Source organism: Antrostomus carolinensis, unplaced genomic scaffold (assembly GCF_000700745.2).
Source record: "Antrostomus carolinensis isolate BGI_N321 unplaced genomic scaffold, ASM70074v2 scaffold5489, whole genome shotgun sequence".
In the NCBI taxonomy this organism is placed as follows: domain Eukaryota; kingdom Metazoa; phylum Chordata; class Aves; order Caprimulgiformes; family Caprimulgidae; genus Antrostomus; species Antrostomus carolinensis.
In genome coordinates, this window is record NW_010339130.1 from 6226 (window position 1) to 26866 (window position 20641).

At 37.7% G+C, this 20641-nt stretch overlaps 1 protein-coding gene across 1 annotated transcript in view; it reads left to right on the top strand.

The window, feature by feature from the left end:
• The first annotated feature begins 303 nt into the window (after window positions 1–303).
• The window catches only part of ZCCHC2 (zinc finger CCHC-type containing 2), a 29095-nt gene continuing 8757 nt past the window's right edge, over window positions 304–20641 (top strand). Inside the window, exons 1-7 of the mRNA XM_010175722.2 lie at window positions 304–409; window positions 4417–4493; window positions 6957–7028; window positions 10712–10824; window positions 12710–12804; window positions 16159–16242; window positions 17982–18039. Coding sequence (XP_010174024.1) covers window positions 322–409; window positions 4417–4493; window positions 6957–7028; window positions 10712–10824; window positions 12710–12804; window positions 16159–16242; window positions 17982–18039 — 587 coding nt within the window. The 5' untranslated portion in view covers window positions 304–321. The remainder of the gene's footprint in view (window positions 410–4416; window positions 4494–6956; window positions 7029–10711; window positions 10825–12709; window positions 12805–16158; window positions 16243–17981; window positions 18040–20641) is intronic.

The window sequence follows — 20641 nt, forward strand, 5'->3', positions numbered from 1 at the left end:
GCCTGAGATACCCTAAAGGCACATGATCTGTCCTCTACACTGTTCTGTTTTTAAAATAAGGTCAGTGAAACATGTCAGCTATAACAGAAAGGTTATAGCTGACATGTAATAAATAAATAAATAAAACCTGAAATGGCTAATGACCACCTTTTTGCTACTCTCAAGAACTGTAGGTGTTTCTCCTGTAGAATACCAAATAAGGAACTTTTTTTTTAAAAAAATCTGCTGTTTAGAGTGAGCTTTGATAGTGTGCAGTCTATTAAGACACTTCCTTCTTTTTTTTCCTTCTCAATTTAGAATGACTTTTCCCATGGTGACTGCATGTCAAGTAATGAGACCAGTTTGCTAGAACGAACCACAGCACCTCATGATGGACTACCAATGGCTTCCCATAGACCTCAGCGAGAAGGTATGTTGTCTGAGGCTTCCTTTTAGGAACACTAAGGTTTTTTTTGAACACTAAACTCTGCCTGGAGTTGTAGAGATCTTGCATCTGTCTTGCCGTTCATCTGAATGAGAAACTGCAGCGACTGGTAAGTATAATAGCTTCTCTGCTGCCTGCTTGCTCTTTTCTCTATTATAACAAGTTGTCATTCTTCTTAGCTGGTAACTACGAGTGATTGCATGCATGGAAATTGATTGCAAATGAACTTCCTCCTGAAGAGAGAGAATCATAGAATCATAGAATGGTTTGGGTTGGAAGGGACCTTAAAGATCATCTAGTTCCAATCCCCCTGCCATCAGCAGGGACACCTTCCACTAGATCAGGTTGCTCAAAGCCTCATCCAGCCTGGTCTTAAACACTTCCAGGGAGGGGGCATCAACAACTTCCTTGGGCAACCTGGGTCACTGTCTGACCACCCTCACAGTGAAAAACTTCTTCCTAGTATCTAATCTAAACCTCCCCTCTTTCAGTTTAAACCCATTACCCCTTGTCTTGTCATTAGTTGCCCTTATGAAAAGTCCTTCCCCAGCTTTCTTGTAGTCCCCCTTCAGGTATTGGAAGGCTGCTCTAAGATCTCCCTGGAGCCTTCTCTTTTTCAGGCTGAACAGCCCCAACTCTTTCAGCCTGTCTTCATAGGAGAGGTGCTCCAGCCCTCAGATCATCCTGGTGGCCCTTCTCTGGACTTGTTCTAACAGGTCCATGTCTTTCTTATGTTGGGGGCTCCAGAACTGGACGCAGTACTCCAGGTGGGGCCTTACAAGAGCGGAGTAGAGGGGCAGAATCACCTCCCTCGACCTGCTGGACACGCTTCTCTTGATGCAGCCCAGGATACGGTTGGCCCTCTGGGCTGCAAGCGCACATTGTCTGCTCGTGTTCAGATTTGGGAGAAATCAGAGAGATGAGATTTGGGAGAAAACAGGAAAATTTAATGCATTTGTATTAATGATGGTTAGATGATTTAGATTCTTGAAGCAAAACGTGGAGATACTGTGAAACAGTGGGTCGCTTTTGCTGCTTGATTCAGTTGTACGTGACTAGTCTTTAAAAGCAAAGAAAGAAAGAAAAAACACATATTAGGAGGTTTTATAGAAGTGGTAGTTTGGAGAAGTGAGAGGCTTTCTGTAGACATAAGTCGTCTTTTGGCTCTGTTGGGGAGAATAAGAACAAGGCTTCAGAGCGTAAACAGAACTCTTCTGTGCAATTGCCAGCACAGTTTCTTCTTTTTGAAGAACTGAGCATATTGAAAACAGATTTATTCTTACCCTTTATTCTCCAACAAGATTAGCAAACACTTGTCTACTCAAAATTAGTCTATGCTATCCAGCAGATAGCGAAGAGCTGGCAATCTGGGAAAACTATTGCTGTTCCTTTTGTCCTCATCTCTATTGTGGAGATTTAATTACACTTTGAAGGCAAGCAATTTGAGAGTTTTAATTCCTTGCAAAAAACACAGAGAAAGAGTATGGCAGATTACAGACAACAAACCTGTTACACACTCTTTTACAGAGTTCAAAGTGTTCATATTCACAAATTAGAAACACAGAAGGGAGACTTTAGCAACGCTCTTGAATTAAGTAACAGAAGCACAGAAAAGTTGAATAATTGAATCTAGCGAAGCGCTTAAATATTTCTCAGCATCTGTATTATCAATAGAAACTACGGTGAAGGAAATTGCTATATAGGTTTATGATAGGAGGAGACTCACAACAGAAGTCTCCTTACTGCCTTAGAAATAGCACTGCTAATAAAACATGGTTTTTATTCTTAGCTGTGATTTTTAGAAATCTTAACTTACACTTAAAACGGAAGCAGTGTCATGTATACATTCCTGACTTAATCATCCTGAGTGTATGTGTTGGGTCCAGAATAGATGTAGCGATGTAACACGCCTCATTAGCTTGTATATTCAAACATTTCTTCTCAGTCTAGCCATTTAGAATATTTAAAATGTGATTGTAGAAAGAGTATTTTAAAGTAGTCTATTGAAACTGTGGAATTAAAGCTGTGCAGCAACAACACTGTAATTACCTGTTGTATCATTTATTAAGATGAAGCATGCAACAGCAACAAAAAGAAGGAAGCTGAAGGTACGGCATTGTGCAGTAAAATTTCTTTATACTTGAGGACAAATATGTTTAGAATTGAGAACATTAAATAGTTTAAAATAAACAAAATCTCATTAGAAAAGAAGTTTGTCTGTGAATGTTAATGGTGTTAGTTTCCATAATTATGTATGCTAAGTATATGCATGAAGTAAAATGCAATTTAAACCACTATTCTCAGTTCCAGTCATGGGAATCAACTTTTTAATTAACTTATGAATATCAACTCAGCTGGTAGTATCAATTTTAACATTGGCCGTTAAGAAACTTTACAGCACCATAACTCATGCTCTGCCATAGTCCTTTTTCTAACAGTGCTTCTATCTATACCTGACAGTTAAAATTAAGGTCGCTAAGCATTCATCTTTTCATGGTATATAGATGTATGTTATTGTCTGGCATCCTTAGCTCATCTCAGATTTATTTGCTTGTAATAATTAATCTTAATTAACTGATAAAAATGAGCTGATCGTCCAGCACTCTAACTCCCAGGTAGAGAGTTGCATCCAGCGCACACCAGCACACTCAGTGTTTGTCGGCCTTTCTATTAAAAGGGTTGGAAGCTGTAGTGCTGGCGCTAGGCTTGTGTGCTGGCTTGTTATTCCTTTCAGGAAATGGCCAATACTTAGTTCTCTTGGAACTGGCATCTTTGATGGGGATGGTACTGCAATTGTATCTTTAACAAAAATCATTAAAGGTGTTTAAGTTAGATGAAATGGTAATTAGCTGATCTCCAACAATAGGAAGTAGATTTTTTTTTTTATTGTTATGAGTAGTTTCCAATATATCTTACGTAAACATGATGTTAAAAGTTGAAAGGAAAACATTAGCCTGGTAACACCACCCTGTTGTTCCCACCTCCCTCAAAAAAAGATAGAGCTACAAATGCATTGAAAGGAAGCACTGATGGTGTAGAGCTGGTCAAATTGTTTTTTAAATATTTTTTTTGCCTGTAAAGATGCATTCATGCTTGTAAAGGAATAAAATTCTGTTGAATTCTTAGGCCACCGTAGCAGGAAAAGTGAAAAGCCCATCTCGGCTACATAAGGATTTTTATATCAGGTATTACCTGAACAATGTTATGTGCTCTCAATAAAATCTCCAGACCCTCAAAGCCATGCAGTGCTGCTGCTTACCACGTCACAGCCAGAGCTTGCTTATTCCTGAATACAGTAGACTATGGGGAAGGAATGTTAAAGGAGCAAGTACTTTGAAGTATCTTTCTCCCTTTTCAGTTCAATTTAATGATGTTCTTTACAATTATAGTAGCCTCCTGCTTCTCCTCTTCATTTTCTGTTTGCTAACACTCATTTCTGTCTCCTTCAGGCCTTCCCCCTTTCTTCCTTTTCAGTTCAATTTCAGTTCAACACTCATTTCTGTCTCCTTCAGGCCTTCCCCAAGTGTCTCCTTCCACCTGAGTGCCTTTCAGAAATGTGGTTCTTCTGCCTTAGTTTGTTCTCATTACTACTTGATGTTTCAGAAACGTGGATGTGGAAAGCACTGTCACTGGCTTTTGTCAGCGCTTGTTACTTCTTGGAGTAAAGATGCAATTTGACTTCCTTTTATTGTCTTTTCACTTATAGTGGTTACATTGTTGTACTTAAGTGACTTTTGGTCTAAAAAGCTCTTGGGTAATGCACAAATTCCCGTGATCTACAGTGTAGGGGTTGTGGTCAGGCCAGAGAAACACTTCCTGGAGAACAAGGCTCTACCTGCCCCCTGCAGTTTGTTGTAGTAAAGTAGCATCTGAGAAAGCCTGGGGTTGTGTCAGTCAGTAAATAGCGTACAGGGACTCTCAGAGTGGCTAGGTAAGGGGATGTCTTTTCAGACTGTAATTTTAGTGTGTGCAATAAGGTGTTTTTCTTTCAGCTGTACACATTGAGAAGATAACCCTGAAAGGAGTACCAAGAAAAAGGGCTGACAAACATTTGGAGTACACATTTGAAGTAAGCAAATACCCTCCAGAATATTAAAATAAATGTCTTTGTGATATCTTATATATTGTAGATGTATACAGCTTGTTTTAAATACCTGCTCGGGAGGAAATTTTGAATGACATTAGAGTCTTCAGAGATTCTTGGAATTATCCTGTAATTCTCTTGGATTCTGTGTGTAGATCAGGTGTTTTATGTAATTGTGGGCATAAGGTGGGAAGGTGTAAAAACATCAGCCATAGCCAGAAACTTGGCTGTTGCTGATTTGGGGTAAGCATTACAAAGAATTCTAAAACTAGTTGATTGTTTGCTCAAGTGCTCATAGGAGCACAGTTCTTGTGTCTGCAGCTATATGTTGCTTGGAGTCATATGTTCTTCTTAGATCTCTCTCACGAATATTTACCGTAACTGGATGGCTCCTGTGGTTTTTGACAAAAATGGGGATTGGTTTGTTTGGTTTGAAGATTTGTTTGTTTGTTGAGGTAAAAAAATGCCAGCAGACTTGAAGGCCTACCTAGTATAGTCTTTGTGTATTATAATATCCAGAGGCAACACAGAAAACAATTATGTGAATGAATTTTAAACAAAACTGAAACATTTCTTACTACCTTGGAAAATAAGCTTTCGGTATTGAGGTCTAGTGTTAAGGACTGTAGGTATTAAATAATAGGTGCTAAGACTGTTGGTGGTGATGTTCTAATTGAATCAGAGTAGTAATTTTCTTAGCAAGGACTGACTAACATTGAGTCATTTGCGCAATAGATTTCAGTCTGGTAGTGTACTAGATTTGAACATAGAGTAAAATTTTACCTTTTTTCCACAAACAAAAGAATGTTGCAGATCAAGCAGTATCACTGGCCATTTGACATGGGTCATGGAAGCTCTTTGAAGAAGCAAACTAAAAAAAATGCCATTTTGAGCTGAAAACTGGTGTGTTGATCCTAAAGTTTGTTATTGTATTCTCTAAATGGATGCAAATTATAGTGTTTGTCTTTTCTGGTATTACTAGAAGCTTAAAATTAGAGTTAAATTGACATAAATACTATTTCTGTTTTTGAAGTAAGGTGGTGGCAACAGAGGCCCTGTTGTTGATCATGTGTGAAGGTGAAATTTGCAAAAAATTTTGGACTCTTCTTTTGCGGAGGACAGTAATGTGGAATTTAGCCTTCAAAGTCTTAAAGGCTGACTTGCCCCAAGTATTTCAACCTTGTCATAGGACTTCTGTCCAAATAGTCCATGAACTGAGCACTGTGTAAAATACAAGAGTGGATAGGAGAGGTTTGTAAATAACACCCATGTGGATTATTAATATTTAAGGTCACAAAACTATTTGGAAAATTCATCACATAGACAGATTTGACGGCTTTGAATTTCTTTGTTAAAGGGGGAATGTGGAGATTTTCTGGGAAGTACTTGAGTAAGCTTGAAACTCCTGCACCTCAGTTCTTTTAGGAAAGAGTTTCCTCTCCTCATCTGTGCAGGTATATACTGTGCTCCTCACTGCAGGTCATTTTGTCTTGCCCAGACACTGCTTTTTACGGTTATAACAGCAACTACAGTCATGGCTTCCCAACTGAAGGCACCAAGAGTAGTTGGCATTTCTGGGGACTAAGCTGAAGGCAGTTGGTGGTTGCAATTATCCTATCAACTCTTGGGAGTAAATGAATGTTTATGATTGCCACGTCCACTCCCATTACACAGAATCTTCCCATGTGTGTAATAGGAATCTTAAGCACGGAAGAGGGCTTAAAGCCAGGCAGCACTCATCTAACCAAGCCTAGTTCTTTTTTTACTCAAAATATGCATGTGAAGGTGCTGTTTTACTACTTGCATGTTGTGTCAGAATAATAAGCTACTGAAATTTTATACAAGCATATATCAAAATGCTGTCTGATTCCTGAGTAAATTCTTTAGGAACTTGTCATATTTTTATGAATTGTACCTGCCAGAACTTCTATATGACTGTGTAAGAGTCCAGCCTGAGGCAGATAAAATTATTTTATAGGTAATATAAACAGAGAGAGATTTTTTTTCCCTTTTTTGTTTTGACTCATAGTAATGACAGTGAGAGCTCAATCCAGTATATCTGACCTACAGTCCTTTTCTCTGGTACCTGGTTTTTGCAGTTAATGATATCTGTTTGAAACATGGTCCTGTAATTGCAGAGCCTTCTGCCTGGCTTCTTTCTGAGTCAGTAAGTGAGTAATCTTCAGGGACTTCCTTGCATTCACCTCAGTTTGTTTGTACTCTCTTTAACCACAAGTAATATGAATATGATCTTTAAAATGTACACTCAAAATTACTATTAGTCTTTGAAAAAGTACACCATTATCCTTGTTTTGCCTGGTGTTTACTTATCTGCAAGCATTAACTCTTATAGCGAGATCGTCAGATTTATGGAAATGTTAAAATCAGCTAAATTGTATGATATTTGGAAAAAGAAACTTACCTCATTCTCTTTTCTTTCCTTACTAGGTAAGCTGGTCTGACCTTTCAGTAACCTGTGTAACAAAAACACACCAGGAGCTTCAGGAATTCCTGCTAAAAGTATGTATTGAAATATAAAAGTAGTGTTTACACATCAGGTTTAGAACTTCAGAAGTAGTCTAAGAGAGCTGTGATTTCTGAGGAATAATTAGAGAAACTAAAGCACACTAACAGATTTTTGTACTTCACAATTGCATTAACTGTTTAAACATGTGTTGTGGTGGAGCAGCTTGACAGCTGAAGAAGCTCAACAGAATGTTTGGGGAGTTTCCCAGGAGGAGATTGTTTGTCTCATCTGAAATTGCTCTTACAGTTTTAATTGAACTACCATAAAGCTTTAATATTTTCCACCGAGTTAATATATAGGTATAAGCACTGCTTGTTTGCTTATTGGTGTCCCTGTTAGAATGACCTTAAAGAGTATAACTTGTTGGTTTTAATTAATAAGGCAGAGCCATGAGCATAATAGTTCTTAATTTTACTGTTGTATTCTTCAGTAGAACAAAGGCAGGCATATTCACTGTCACAAGGAGTTAGAGGAAGGCCACCAGGATGATCCCAGGGCTGGAGCACCTCTCCTATGAAGACAGGCCGAAAGAGTTGGTGCTGTTCAGCCTGGAGAAGAGAAGGCTTTGGGGAGATCCTACAGCTGCCTTCCAGTACCTGAAGGGGCCTACAAGAAAGCTGGGGAGGGACTTTTCATAAGGGCAGTTAATGACAAAACAAGGGGAAATGGCTTTAAACTGAAAGAGGTAGGGTTAGATTAGATATTAGGAAGAAGTTCTTCACTGTGAGGGTGGTGAGACACTGGAACAGGTTGCCCAGAGAAGTTGTAGATGCCCCCTCCCTGGAAGTGTTCAAGGCCAGGCTGGATGAGGCTTTGAGCAACCTGGTCTAGTGGAAGGTGTCCCTGCTGATGGCAGGGGGGTTGGAACTAAATGATCTTTAAGACCCCTTCCAATCCTAACCATTCTATGATTCTATGAGTCTATGAAATTTGAGGAAAATCTAGCAACTATTTGTGAATGCTTGTGTTTTTAAAAAAGTAAAAGTTCTCTAAGTTGTTCTTCGCCCTGCCCCAAACAGGGAATACACTTGTGTGTGTAGGCCCACATGTAGGTAACTGTGATGACCTTGAACTGTCTTTCATTGCCACTGTCTAAGATTTCGGGTTCCACCCATTCTGGGAAATTCTGCATTTAAACTCCTCACTGTTCAGGGCACTAATGAAAGGTCTGTTTTGGGCATGTTTTGATGGCATCTGCTGTTCCTAATTGTGTTGCTAATTGCAAGTAGAAAGCCAGTTACTACACAAAGGTCATTGTCTTTTTCACTGTTTCAATTACCAGCATTATGTTTTCCAGCATTGTAGAAATGAAGCAGTGAGCATTCACTGCTGCTTTAATCTAGTTGGAATATCTAGTTCCAATAGTTCCCATAGCTTGATTTGTGAGGATTTGAATTATGGATGGCATGTCTGGTTTGTGGATGGGCTGTCCCATAACACAGGGTACATGCATCTGCTCCTGAAGAGAACCTTAAAAGCAGGACTGTCTTACGGGATCCTGTGCAGCTGTGGGATGAGTGTTTAACTGGGTGCCTCCTGTTCTTCTACTGTAAAGATGAACACCTGTTTCTGAAATGGACCCTCTAGTACTTACTTGCTGTCAGGAGGAGGAGCCAGGCAAACAGACAGGATCCAAAATGTTGCAGAGCTGTGTAGTTTGACTGATGGCAGCTCTTCAGATGTGGAGTGTTTCATGTGCTGGCTGGACTGCTCCAGCAGAGTCTAGGTATATAGAAGATGGCAGGGCAAGAGGAAGACAACCACAGGCTGCTACAAGCTTGCTGAGGTGTTCAGTGGAGAATGAGCATAGCTGAAAAATATATTTGGTTTGAAGTAGAGAAGAAAGAGAGAATTGTTAAATAAAGTAGGATAAAACTTATACCTTGCTTTAAAAAGCACTGGAGTACAAGTGCTGTCCGGTTCATAGGCACTTGTATTTTGGCTTTTTGTTACTTTTATTTCCAGTCTGCATGGCATTGTTAAGTAGTACGCTCAGTTTCCTAGAAACAGAAAAGAATGGTCAAAATACTTGAATACAGGAATTTGAAGGTTATGGGTGACAGGAGTAAGATAACTGTGAAAATTGTTTCAGAATAGAAGCATCAGTGGGAAAAACTAAGGTAGTAAATGGGATAACTTGGAAGCTTTATATTTAAAGAGCATCTTCTCTTAGTTGATAAGCACAAATATTTCCTATATTTGCATATAGGAAATTACCCACATATATGGAAGGACTAATAAGCTTGTTAGTAACAAGGCTGTCTCATTACCTGACATTAAAATAAGTTAAGCACCAAATCTTGAGTTCGTATTATAACTGAATCTTTAACTACAGAAGGAATTAAATTCCTTGTAATGAAAGTCTTAAAGAGAGACAAATTTAAAACCAAAACACCAGAACAGGAAGTTTGCTTGTCCCTATGCTTCTGCAGTAGTTTTTTTGGTACCTTTTGTTATATACTGACTAATTCTTCAGTCAGAGTTCCTCAGTAGCATGTATTAAAGCCAAAGGTGTCAGTTAAGAACAGCTGCTTTCAGCCCTTCTTTCTGGTTTTATATCTAATACACTGCTGGTGCTATAGCACTCTTCTAATCTAATGCTAACAGCACCTATCTAGATTCCACAAGTTTCTTTTATGTATGTTACCAAGTGATTATCTACATTAGGCATTGTGTCTCTCTATTAGTAGCACTTGATTCAGTGAAAGAATTGCGTAGTGCTTTGGTGTTGTACCACCAGCAGGATGTAATACCCAGCTGGCACTCTGGATCGCGTCCATTCCAGGTATGCAAGAGGAAGATGCTGCTCTAGTGTAAAATATGTAGTGCTGTTGATCATAACTGATGGCAGAGCAATAGCTTTTAACTTCAGGAAAAAACATGTTTGCTATGGCAATTTACTTTTAATTGCCTCCAAATTAAATGACTTCTTTTTTTAAATATAAATGAACAAATTTTAACAACTTTAATATATATTATTTTGTGAGTTGTAAATATGAAAAGTCTTTGTTCTAGCTAATATTTTTTATTTAAAATAAACATGCTCTTTAGTAGCAAGAATTTTGCCTTCTGAACTAGGACATCAGAATAACTCACTTTGTAATACTGGCATTGGAAACAGTTAGAATGAATTTTCATAAGTTTCAGTGTTAATAGCAACTGGGGAAGGATTTGCTATTGATTAATCTCAGTATTGCCCACTGAAGTTAATGGTGGGTTATACAACTGAAACAGTCTCCTTTCTACTTGTTTCTTTGAAATAATTTAATCTAGCGAAGTGATGGAAGTGAGTACAGCATTCAGTCCTCCCTGGTAATTTTTTAATGTTATTTTCAGACTTACTTCCTGTGTTTGAAAGATTTAAAGAAATAGATCAAAAAAGGCTGTAAATTACTCTGGAAAATAACATAGTATTGGTAAATTTCTGAATGTAGCTCTTTCAAATAGAGCTTTAAACCATCTTACACTTGGATTTTATGGGAGGCTTTACAGCAGAGTGTTTCTCTAGCAATACTAAATTATGATGATTTGTTGTACCTTTAGTCTGTGATATACTTTACTCAAACTGGAATAACAGAGTTTCTTGTTGATACCAGAAGATATAAAGACTGATGGTGAACAAATATAGTCTTTAAAATGTCAACTACTCATTTTTTTACATTAACCTTTTTCTCAGCTCCCAAAGGAACTGTCTTCTGAAGCATTTGACAAGACTATTTTAAGAGCACTAAATCAGGGTTTTCAGAAGAGGGAAGAACGAAGGCACGCTGATCTTGAGCCCATAATCAGGTAAATATTTTAGCAAATAACCCGAGGTGCATCCCCTGAAAAGTGATTCAAGTCAAACCAGATGACTTTTAGGGACAGAGGAAATTCTGCTGCAACAATTTGTGAAGAAAATGGGGAGGCAGCGATGAAATAGATACTCTTGACTCTTTTTCTTTGGATTGAGACTCTTATTAAACTTTAATGGATTACTTCTTTAGAATTAATTACACAATTATGAAAATTTTTGTCCTGAGCAGTATTGTATAGCAACGATTGGCACTTCTGCAAGGATCTTACCTCCATTAACCAAGCGTATATTTAGAAAAACTAGAAACTAACTCAGAGCACATATGTTCTAATTTTATGACAGGATAGAGTGAAAGACAGAATGGAATTTAGGAAGAATAAACAGTAGCAGTGAAGCATGCATACAAAATGAAATGTAGCTCACACATTTGTAAGAAAATGGCCCATACTTCATACCCTGCTATTTAGTGATGAGAGCGCTTGCTGGGGTCAAATCCTGTAACTCAGATCAGCAATATGGATTTATGTGTGCTTCCCTGTTCTTTTTGTTTGCTACAGATATCTTGTTACGTTTGTTCTTTTCTGTCAGGGTTGTTCAACCTTGTTCAAAACAACTTAAATTATTCATCAGGTTAGGCAGGGTACTTGTTGAAGAATCGGGCACTGCTTTTCAAGCTCCTACTCAGAGTGTACTGTGGTCTGAGCATATCAGACCTTTGGGTTTTGTCTCAATATCTTAGCTAAAGAAGACAGGGAGCTGCTGTGTGTCTTAACCTCCCCCTTCCCAATTTTCTTTTATTTTGATCTGTAATATTATTTGTCTGTCTTTATTGGCTTGATTGTCAAGCCAAAAACTAAATCTGTGCAAACAGTTTTGACTAATAAACATTCTGGTTTTAAATGAACAAACTCGTTAAGTAGTGGTTGACTGAAGAGAACGTATCTGTGGTACAGAAAGCTTGTGAAGCCTCACTGCACAGCAGTGGCAAACCCAAGAGATGCAGTTTGCGGATAACCTTTGAGCTTATCCAGCCATGTTATAGTATGGAGCTATAGTTACAATTTGCAACTTATGTTGTGGCTATACTGGAATGCTTCGTGAATAATTGTGTGATAATAGCATTACTGTATACAAATTTCACTTTCTTACGGTGTCAGTTTAGTATAAATATATCTTAAGTATGTGCTCAATTGCAAAAAATTACTCCCTTGCACTTTCTTCAAACAAATAGAACTGGGTAGTGCTTCCTGGCAAGCAGTAACTGAAAACTTGGTGTGGCATGTAAAAGCCATTCATTCTTGGCCTATTTTCTTATCTGAAGCTAATAGAATTTGGCACTGGCCTCTTGGGAACAGACTCAGACCAGCACAGAGCAATATTGCACAAAAACCCTTTGATCTTGGAGATAATTATGAAACCAAAATACTGACATTATAGGTGAATTCAACTTTGTATTTAACCAAATAAATGTATTTAAGGAAGAGATGCATTGTTTTGGCAAATTAAGTTCTCAGTTTAAAAAAAAAAAAAAAAAAAAAAGATAAAATATATGATCCAGTGCTTTTTGACTCGTTCCAAACTCCTATTTGGTAAAATGTTACAGGTGGCTAAAATGTTTAAATTGGGATGGCTCAAAAGCACATACCTTTTAAATTAAAAGAAATTAATTGTGCCAATTTCTTGTGCTGACTGTACTCTGACCTTACACTAGCACTGAACAACAAAGCTCAGAAGTAGCATTGTTTATGCTGAACGTGCAATTTGAAGTGTTTGGACTTATTGGGAACTGCCTACTTGACTCTTAAATGGTACTGTAGTAAATTTTTGTATTCTTCCTATGCAATATTACAGTTTAACAGTCTCTTACCTAAATTTCAGGCAGCTATTTTCAAATACATCGCAAGCTTTTCTGCAGAATCAGAGAGTATACAACTTCTTCCAGTCAATTTCATCAGAATCTTTGCACACTCACAGTAAGAAATACTCTAATACTGTTTTATATAACAAGAAGTCTAATGACATTTTTATAATGATGTATGCATGTTACATTGTATTCCACTGGTTGTATTTACTCCCTGCCAATGAATAGTCGCTTCAGCAGATACTAATGCTTTTGACAGTGGGAACATGCTATGTAGCATCAGCTTGTGTTCTTTTCTTCCTTTCTTCTCTTCTATACCATCATGCTATTAAAATAGGCAATTACAAGTTGAATATGTGAAACAGTTTGGGACTTTTTCCCTTTAAGAAATCTTAAACTTTGGAACAAAAACCTTGAGCTGACTCAAAAAATCACATCTGTTTTTTATTTGATTTCTTCTGTAGATGAAGCATTTGTCTTGATATTTAAACTAAGATCCATTTTGCATACATAAATACAGAAATGATGGGGTGGCCCTAATTTCAGAACATACAGGATCTTGTTCAGAGCATTTGCCTTGCAGAGATTTCCTTGGTGGACCTCTTACCTACTGCGACCTAAGCTTAGCTTCTCTGTATGGATGCCTTAGGATGTGATCTTTGTTTCTGTTGAATCTGTTCTTCTTTCAGTGCATGTTATACACCGTGACAGTTAAGGCACTGACTGTGAGGCCGTTGCCTCAGAAGTTGCCGAAGATCTAAGTAAGGAACTGAACAAATTGAAGTTTTTGGACAGGCTGCTCAAATGTGCCTGGGAGAAAATAGAGGAATGATGGCTGACTTTAATTTGAAATGATGTGTGCAATCTGTGACAAACGTGTTCTCTCCATGATGAGAAAGAGGCAATGTGATTAGGGTAGAAGCTGTAGGTCATTTTGTGACCTTTATTTTTTTTCCAGTAACACTTAGGAAATTCTTACGTGGCAGTTTTGTGAAAATGTTAAGCTAATGAGGTCCAGGGTGGTTGTGAAACTGGCTGGAATTTACTGCTGTGAAAATTCTGACAACTCTGTTATACTGAAAGGCTGCATGGGGAGAAAAGAGTTTCCAAAGTCCAGAAAGGTTCATGTTAATGATAGGCAGACTGCACAGGGTGTGCGTGTTTTAGTCAATAGACTATATCTAGGTGGGAAAGACTTGCAAATACATTGTTGTACATGGTTATAGTTTGAAGTGATCTGAAAAAGAGGCAATGCTGGGCTCCATCTTGATAGACTTGACTGGGTTAGTGCAGGGCAGAAATGATCCTCCAGGGTAAGTAGATCAGAAGGGTAGAATGGACAAATGTCATTTCTGCAGGAAGTCTTACAGATTATAATGTGATCATAAATGAGAGATAATTTTAATAATAATAAATAAATAACTTGGTATGTGAAAGTTCATGAGGATTTGTCAGACCTAGAATGCATGGCAGATAGGATGAGGAACTTAATTGTTTAGCAGAGAGGAGGAAAAACTCCAGTGGAAGATAACTTAAGTCTTTGAATAACAAAGTCAAAATGTAGGGAGGATGATGTGTTGTCTCTGATGGCTAAGGCAGAAAGCACTGGGCTTAACTTGCTGTGAGGATGGTTAGGACCAGGGGCAGGCAAGAATCTGGTGATTACCAGGCAAGTCCAAAGCAGTGAGGCAGGACTGAAGTCAAGGCAGAAGAACAAGTCAGTAGGTCAGGGTTAAGAACAGGGTCAGTGAGGTACATGGCCAAGCACGGGCATGGCTGCAGCACACCCCAGGCAAGGGCCCGAGCTCCAACGCGGCTCCCAAGCCGAAGGACAGAGGCCCCGGGTGAGGCCTCTGCAGTTCTTTTCTCAGCAGACTCACCCAAAATTGCAAAACTGTAGTGAATCAGGTTGGATCGTGAGCACAGGCGGGTGAAGCTCTTGGGAGGGCAGGGGAAGAGGTTGCAAAGCCCACTGGTGTGGTTCAGGGCCCTGACATCGGGTCAGATATTAAGAAAAAGTTTGGTGAAGACAAATAGCGTTATAACTTTAAGCATAGTTGGTTTTGTTTTGAGAAGGGAGACTTGTCTGGGGTAGCTCACAATCCCGTTTCCTGTGGAGCAGGCTAATAGAAGCTGTACTAAGACAAAAGTACTCACCCTGCTCATTGCCAAAATCACCACAATTAAGTGGCTCATGAGGTTTTTTTATTGGTGGCCTCTGTGTTTTTCTAGATTTCCTGTTTGGGATTCCTGCAGTCCTGCTAATACTTTCAAGTTAGCCAGTGGTGGCATATTTTGAATGTGGTGACAGTGTTGGGGGAGGAAGCATATCTTTAAGAAAAATCTCATCATAGTTCTCAAACTGGGTGTGCAGAATTAGTTGGCAGACAAAGCATTTGTGGCTTAAATTGGTCTCCATTCACTAATTAGAGTTGGGGATAAAAATATCCCTTCACAGAAATACAAAAGTATTCACTCTTTTTGAAGGCAATAGTTTTAGTAAAACCTGTATGGAAATAAATTCTGCATTGAGTGAAGTATCCTTATACCTTAAATAGTAGTTGGGAGCTCACACTGAGTAAGATATTCAGTAAGCAACTTATGCCACCATGGTTCCATTAAGGAGGAAATCAATTAGCTCCCTCCTGGTTCATAACATCAGTTATTTTAGACACTTTTTCAAGTTGGAGTAGACTTTTGATTCCAAAAGACTTTATTAGAGCATGTTCTCTAGGGACTTAGTATCTTCAATGCAGACAACATTCAGAAGGATCTTCCTATCGATGTTTCAAGCTCCTAAGCAACAGCTTTCAGATGCTTTTACCTGCACTGGCTTGGAGCTTTTTGAGAGGGAAAGAGTAGACTCCTAGAGTTAGATTCATTACCAAACTAAGTCCTTTTTCAGAGCATGGCAGTGGTATTTTTGCAACAAAACTGTTAATATTATTACCACTTCTTTTTCCATTCCATCTGACACAGAAAGGCAAAAATTGTGTGTGAAGACCCTGTTGAGGGCACTAAAAGACTTTAGGTCCAAGTTATGTCACTTTTTGCAGGTGAATGATTTGTCAGTGGAGGAGTTTAACTTGTTGCAGAAAAATTCTGGTAACTATCATTGGTCTCCTCCCATTTCCTGCTCTAACACAAAAGGATTATAAACAGAATTTGAAGGGCAGAATAATAGGAGTATTTCTAATACTATAATCACAATCCCAACCCTTTGAAATTGCACCATAGCTTTAAAATTGTTTTGCACACCCTTTTCTTCGAAATAAAAGTATCTCCATAGAGCCTTTACTCTTGGAGATGGCCTGATTCGAAGGAGAATGATGTTCAGATTATTGCCACATGCAAACCAGTAAGTTCAGTCTTCCATTTCCCTATCTTCCAGTTTGGTGCAAGCATTCAGGAACTGTCTAGTTGTTCAAGATCTATAAAGTTACTACGTGAACTTTATTCTCTGCAGGTAACTTACAACCCTCTTTGAAGACGGTTAAGGCACCAGAACACTTCAAGGAGGACAGTTCAGAAGCTTCAAGTCAGGAGGAAGGTAGTTGTGTACTCAAAAGTGGGTTCTTCTCTGAGAAATTCTACCACACACAGTTCTGGAAATCATACAGTTGATCTTCTTCTTCATTGGTACAAAGCTCAGAGATTTGAATGAAATCTGCTATGTAAATGAAGAATTTTTGTATATTTCCAGCAATTTCCTTAGGAGGTTGCTATGTAATTCAGGGAGTGGGAGTGTTCATAGACAGCTCAGAGGCAGAAGTTCACAGTTGTGTTGAGCAACCAGGAAAAGATAAACTTTACAATTTACTTGAGCCAAGACTGTTTGTAGCTTTTCCTGTCTTTACATATCCTTCAGTTAACAAGGTTTGAAGTTGAGTGCAGCATTTCAAGAGTTGCAGACTGTTTTGGATTAAATGTACCAAATTTGTCTAGGTTTTAGTTTTACACAGAAAGGATGTTCAAGTTTTCCTCTTCTTATTCTTAACCTATGCTGCTTTTATACTCTGGACTGTTAAAAAGGACTGTTTGGGACTGCAGTGAGTATTGATTACAGTCTGAAAGCTGATCTTTTCCAAATACCTCGAAAACAGTTCACAAGTGGAAGCAGCAGCCTAGTGGCTGGTCAGTAATTTCATTCTGAAAGGAATGACAAGCCAGTTTTGCATTGTTTTCAGAGGTGAACAAGTGTAAGCTTCTACCAGAAGGTGGAAAGGATGAGAAATGGGACTGATAGGTGAACACGGACCACAGACCGCTTACAGTAACTTTCACAGGATGACACCACTATTATCCTGTTACACATTAATAAATAATAAGAAGCTTGCAGTTGATCACATGTGCAATCAGTAGTTCACATATGCAGTTTATACAGCTTTTTCTGATTTTAGAAAGTCATTACCCTATTCTTCTTTAGAGTTCAGAATGCACCAATTAAGTTTACAATATATTTGGAAATTGTTCAAGTAGTTTTATATACTATCCTTAAAAAAACCAACTGTTCACCTAATGAAACTACAAATGCATTTCAAAGTGCTACCAGAATTTTTTTTTTTTTCCCCAAATAATAATTTGGACTTACGTGTAGCATTGAGAGGAGTTTGGGCAAAATAATAGCTACCAAAAAGGCTGAGATCATCAATAGTTGGAGTAAGAAAAGTTGCTTTTGTTAAAATTTAATGGTTGCCTTAAACAAAAGGGTAGACCATGTCTCTAAAGTTATCGTTCCTTCTTTGAGGCAGTATCTCTTTTTATGTCAAATGCAATCTGTCAAGCTTTACTTGCATAGTGAATTTTGAAGTTCAGAATGCAATGCTTCTGTTCAAGGCTTGTCTGCATTCACTATTCAGAATGTGTGACTTGGTTTTGAGATTAATTTCGTAGCAGTTCAGAAAAAAATACAAAATTCTGTACTTTTCTGACTGAATCCTTTCTTCTCTCTCCATCCTTTCATACTGGCTGATAGTCACGCATTTAGTCCTTATGATTAAATATAGAGGTGAACAAACATAAGTGGTTATTATAGTTCCTATTTTTGTTTCATTCTTCTGTGAAATGGAAGGTAAAGAGTCTGTCTGTACACTATACTGTCTGTACAAACTGATCTGTCCTCTATGCAAGCACCTGGTAATTTCAGCACTGTAAATTGAGCCTAGCCTATTTAACGGAGGTGTCTTCAGCTAAGTGTCTGTTAGTGATGGAAAGATGAATTTGTTGGTTTGAACTAAAAGAGGAAATAGGAGTTGCTATTGAAATTATGCTTTGCTTATTTTTTTCCAGACGTAATGCAACACACAGCAGTTCACAAGAAACATAGTGGAAAAAGTCCTGTTGCCAAGTAGGTACTAGGATGTAATGTGACCATGCTACATTTCTGAACTTCATTTGTTAGTGCTTTGAGAGTATGTGTTTCCTTCTAGATTAAAGCTTGTTTGTGCAGTTTTTGTTTGGTTGGGCTTCTTTTATTTTTCATTGTTTTGGGGGGGTGTTATTAACTTAATCTGTATTAGAAAAATATTTCAAAAGATCCTGTTTCTAAATCTGTACATCGAGGTCATTTGAAACTCTCTTCTTTCTCAAATTTTGCGAACCTTCATTACTTGAATTGATCTTTTGATTTTTCTTTATAAGCTATTTAACATAAATTTGTATTGCATGTATTTTTCCCATGTGCTGACACCCCCATGCATATATTGAAAACTTCTGGTGCTGTTAATTTTAAGCTTTTCTTCAGTAACTTCAAAGATGATTTTATAGGAAAAGGCAGTCCATTCTTTCCCTTGCTTAGCAGCAAAAGCATGTATATCTTCTTTTATGTCCATTGTAAGTAGAAGCACTTCTTAACCATATTAAGTAGTTTATATATACTTTCAAGTATATGAAGTATGTAATGTGAATTCACCTATTAATGAATTTTGATGAGAAACTTTGGATATGCTTGCACATAGTTGTGCAATACTTCAACTATATTAAGAGAAAAAATAGATACAAAATTTATTGTGGTCTACAGTTTTGTTGTTTTATCTGTAGAATATGTTTATCTTAGAGAGGGAAAAATTGCTTGGAATTACAATAATTAGAATATAAACATAGCACAAAACAATGTTGTTTAAGGTTCACAGATCTTTAACAGACAAAATTCTTGTTAAATTACCAACTGGACAACTTAGTGGTTTGTTTCTGTTTTGGTTTTTAACCCTCCTACTTATTCTCAACTTAGATTTCTTCAAGAGAATGTCAACTCGACAAAGTCTCTGATTATACCAGTGAATATACAGCCTGCTATGAAGTTGAAAGAGCAGGATCCAAACTTACTAGCATATAGCTACTAATTAAAAACCAATTGTCTTTTCCTTATTCGCTGTTTAATAAAGTATACTAAAGCTGACTGAAGTTTAGGATCCATCTTTCAGGTAGGAAAGGCAGGGACAGCCTTTTCCACAAACTTCCGTGATAGAAACTCCTTTTACTAACTTATTTTCTGATTATTTAAGAGTGGAAAATGTGTTTACTACTTGACTGCTAGGGGTCTGTTAGTCCTCTCCTGTTCGTGTTATGTGTCTGTCTTCTTAAAATCTGTGCCTGCTATTCATAGGTTCTAAAGAAATGACAGTGAATGAAACTTTTCTCTTTTAACTGTGTAAAACTGTTGAGAGTCAAGAGCAGTTCATCTCAAGTAGCGCTGTTACATTTCAGGAAAATCTGTACATTACATCTGTCTGCCTTTTGTTTTTATTCAGTGTAGCCGCCTTACTCTTGGAAAGGTCCAAAAATTTACTGGTAGGAATGAGGTCAGACATACAAAATTAAAAAATGTAATAGTATCACAGCTTACATGAAATGACTACAAATTTGGCAGCAGATTCACTTAGCTCCATTCATCAGAAGTTCCTAAAGTGACCTTGCTTATATCTCTGCAGTCAGGGGCTCATGTCTCTATTCTGGGACCTTGTTGGGTTCTCATAATTTTCTTAAGCTATTTTTTTAATATTCTGTTGTACATTGTTTAAGTAGTTTGAGCACTTATTTCCAGAGGTATTTGGTAAGTAGCTACTGGAACTGGAAGCATATCTTGTGCTTTGGAGTGAGCTAGATTTCTGCCATCATGGGAACTGAGTAACATTTCATATTGCAGTAACCTTCCAGAAGCAGCTTGCCAACAGCCCTGAATAAAAAGGCACTTTCAGTTATCAGCATAAGTATTTCTATAAGAATTTGAAAGTGTTAACTTTTTTTTCTTTTTTTGGCATCCAGTCAGTGGCAGGGGCATGGTTTTGTATAAGTGAAAAGGTTATAGGTCCATGGACCCTACTGACTCTCAGAACCCTGACTGTTTTTCTAGCAGTCTTTGTTGACCAGTGCTCTCAGAATTAGTTAAATAATTGCTTCTGACCAGCTGCTATTAAGAGAAGTTTATGTGGAAGGCATTATAAAGGTCGAAAGTAAGTGCCAAATGCAACTCCACTTTCCCAGCACTAATCAAAACTAGCAACCCTGATTTCCAAGCACTACTCAGAACTAGCAATCCTGAAGGTAAAAATATAAAGCAATACAACTATTTTAAAATTCAAACACAGCTGCAGTATGATCTGTAAGTAATTATGTGCTCCTTTTCTTAAATGTCTCATGAATTCTGAATAGGGATTACAAAGTAATTCCAGCTTGTCATTAACAATAAGGAACAAAGAAGATAAATTCAGAATACATTTCTATCTGGAACATTTTCCCATGTCTGGTATGAAAAAATAAACAAAAAGATTTTGTGTGCAGAAATATCCATGGAAACTCTTCTCTCAAGTACTGTTTTCTACAAATTCTGTTCTTTTGAATTTTGCGTCAAATTATAGTAGACAAATGAAAAAGGAATGCCAATTATGTTCGGATCATTAGTGTAACTTTAGGGCACAAGAACTCCTGTAATTTACATCTTTTAAATCTCT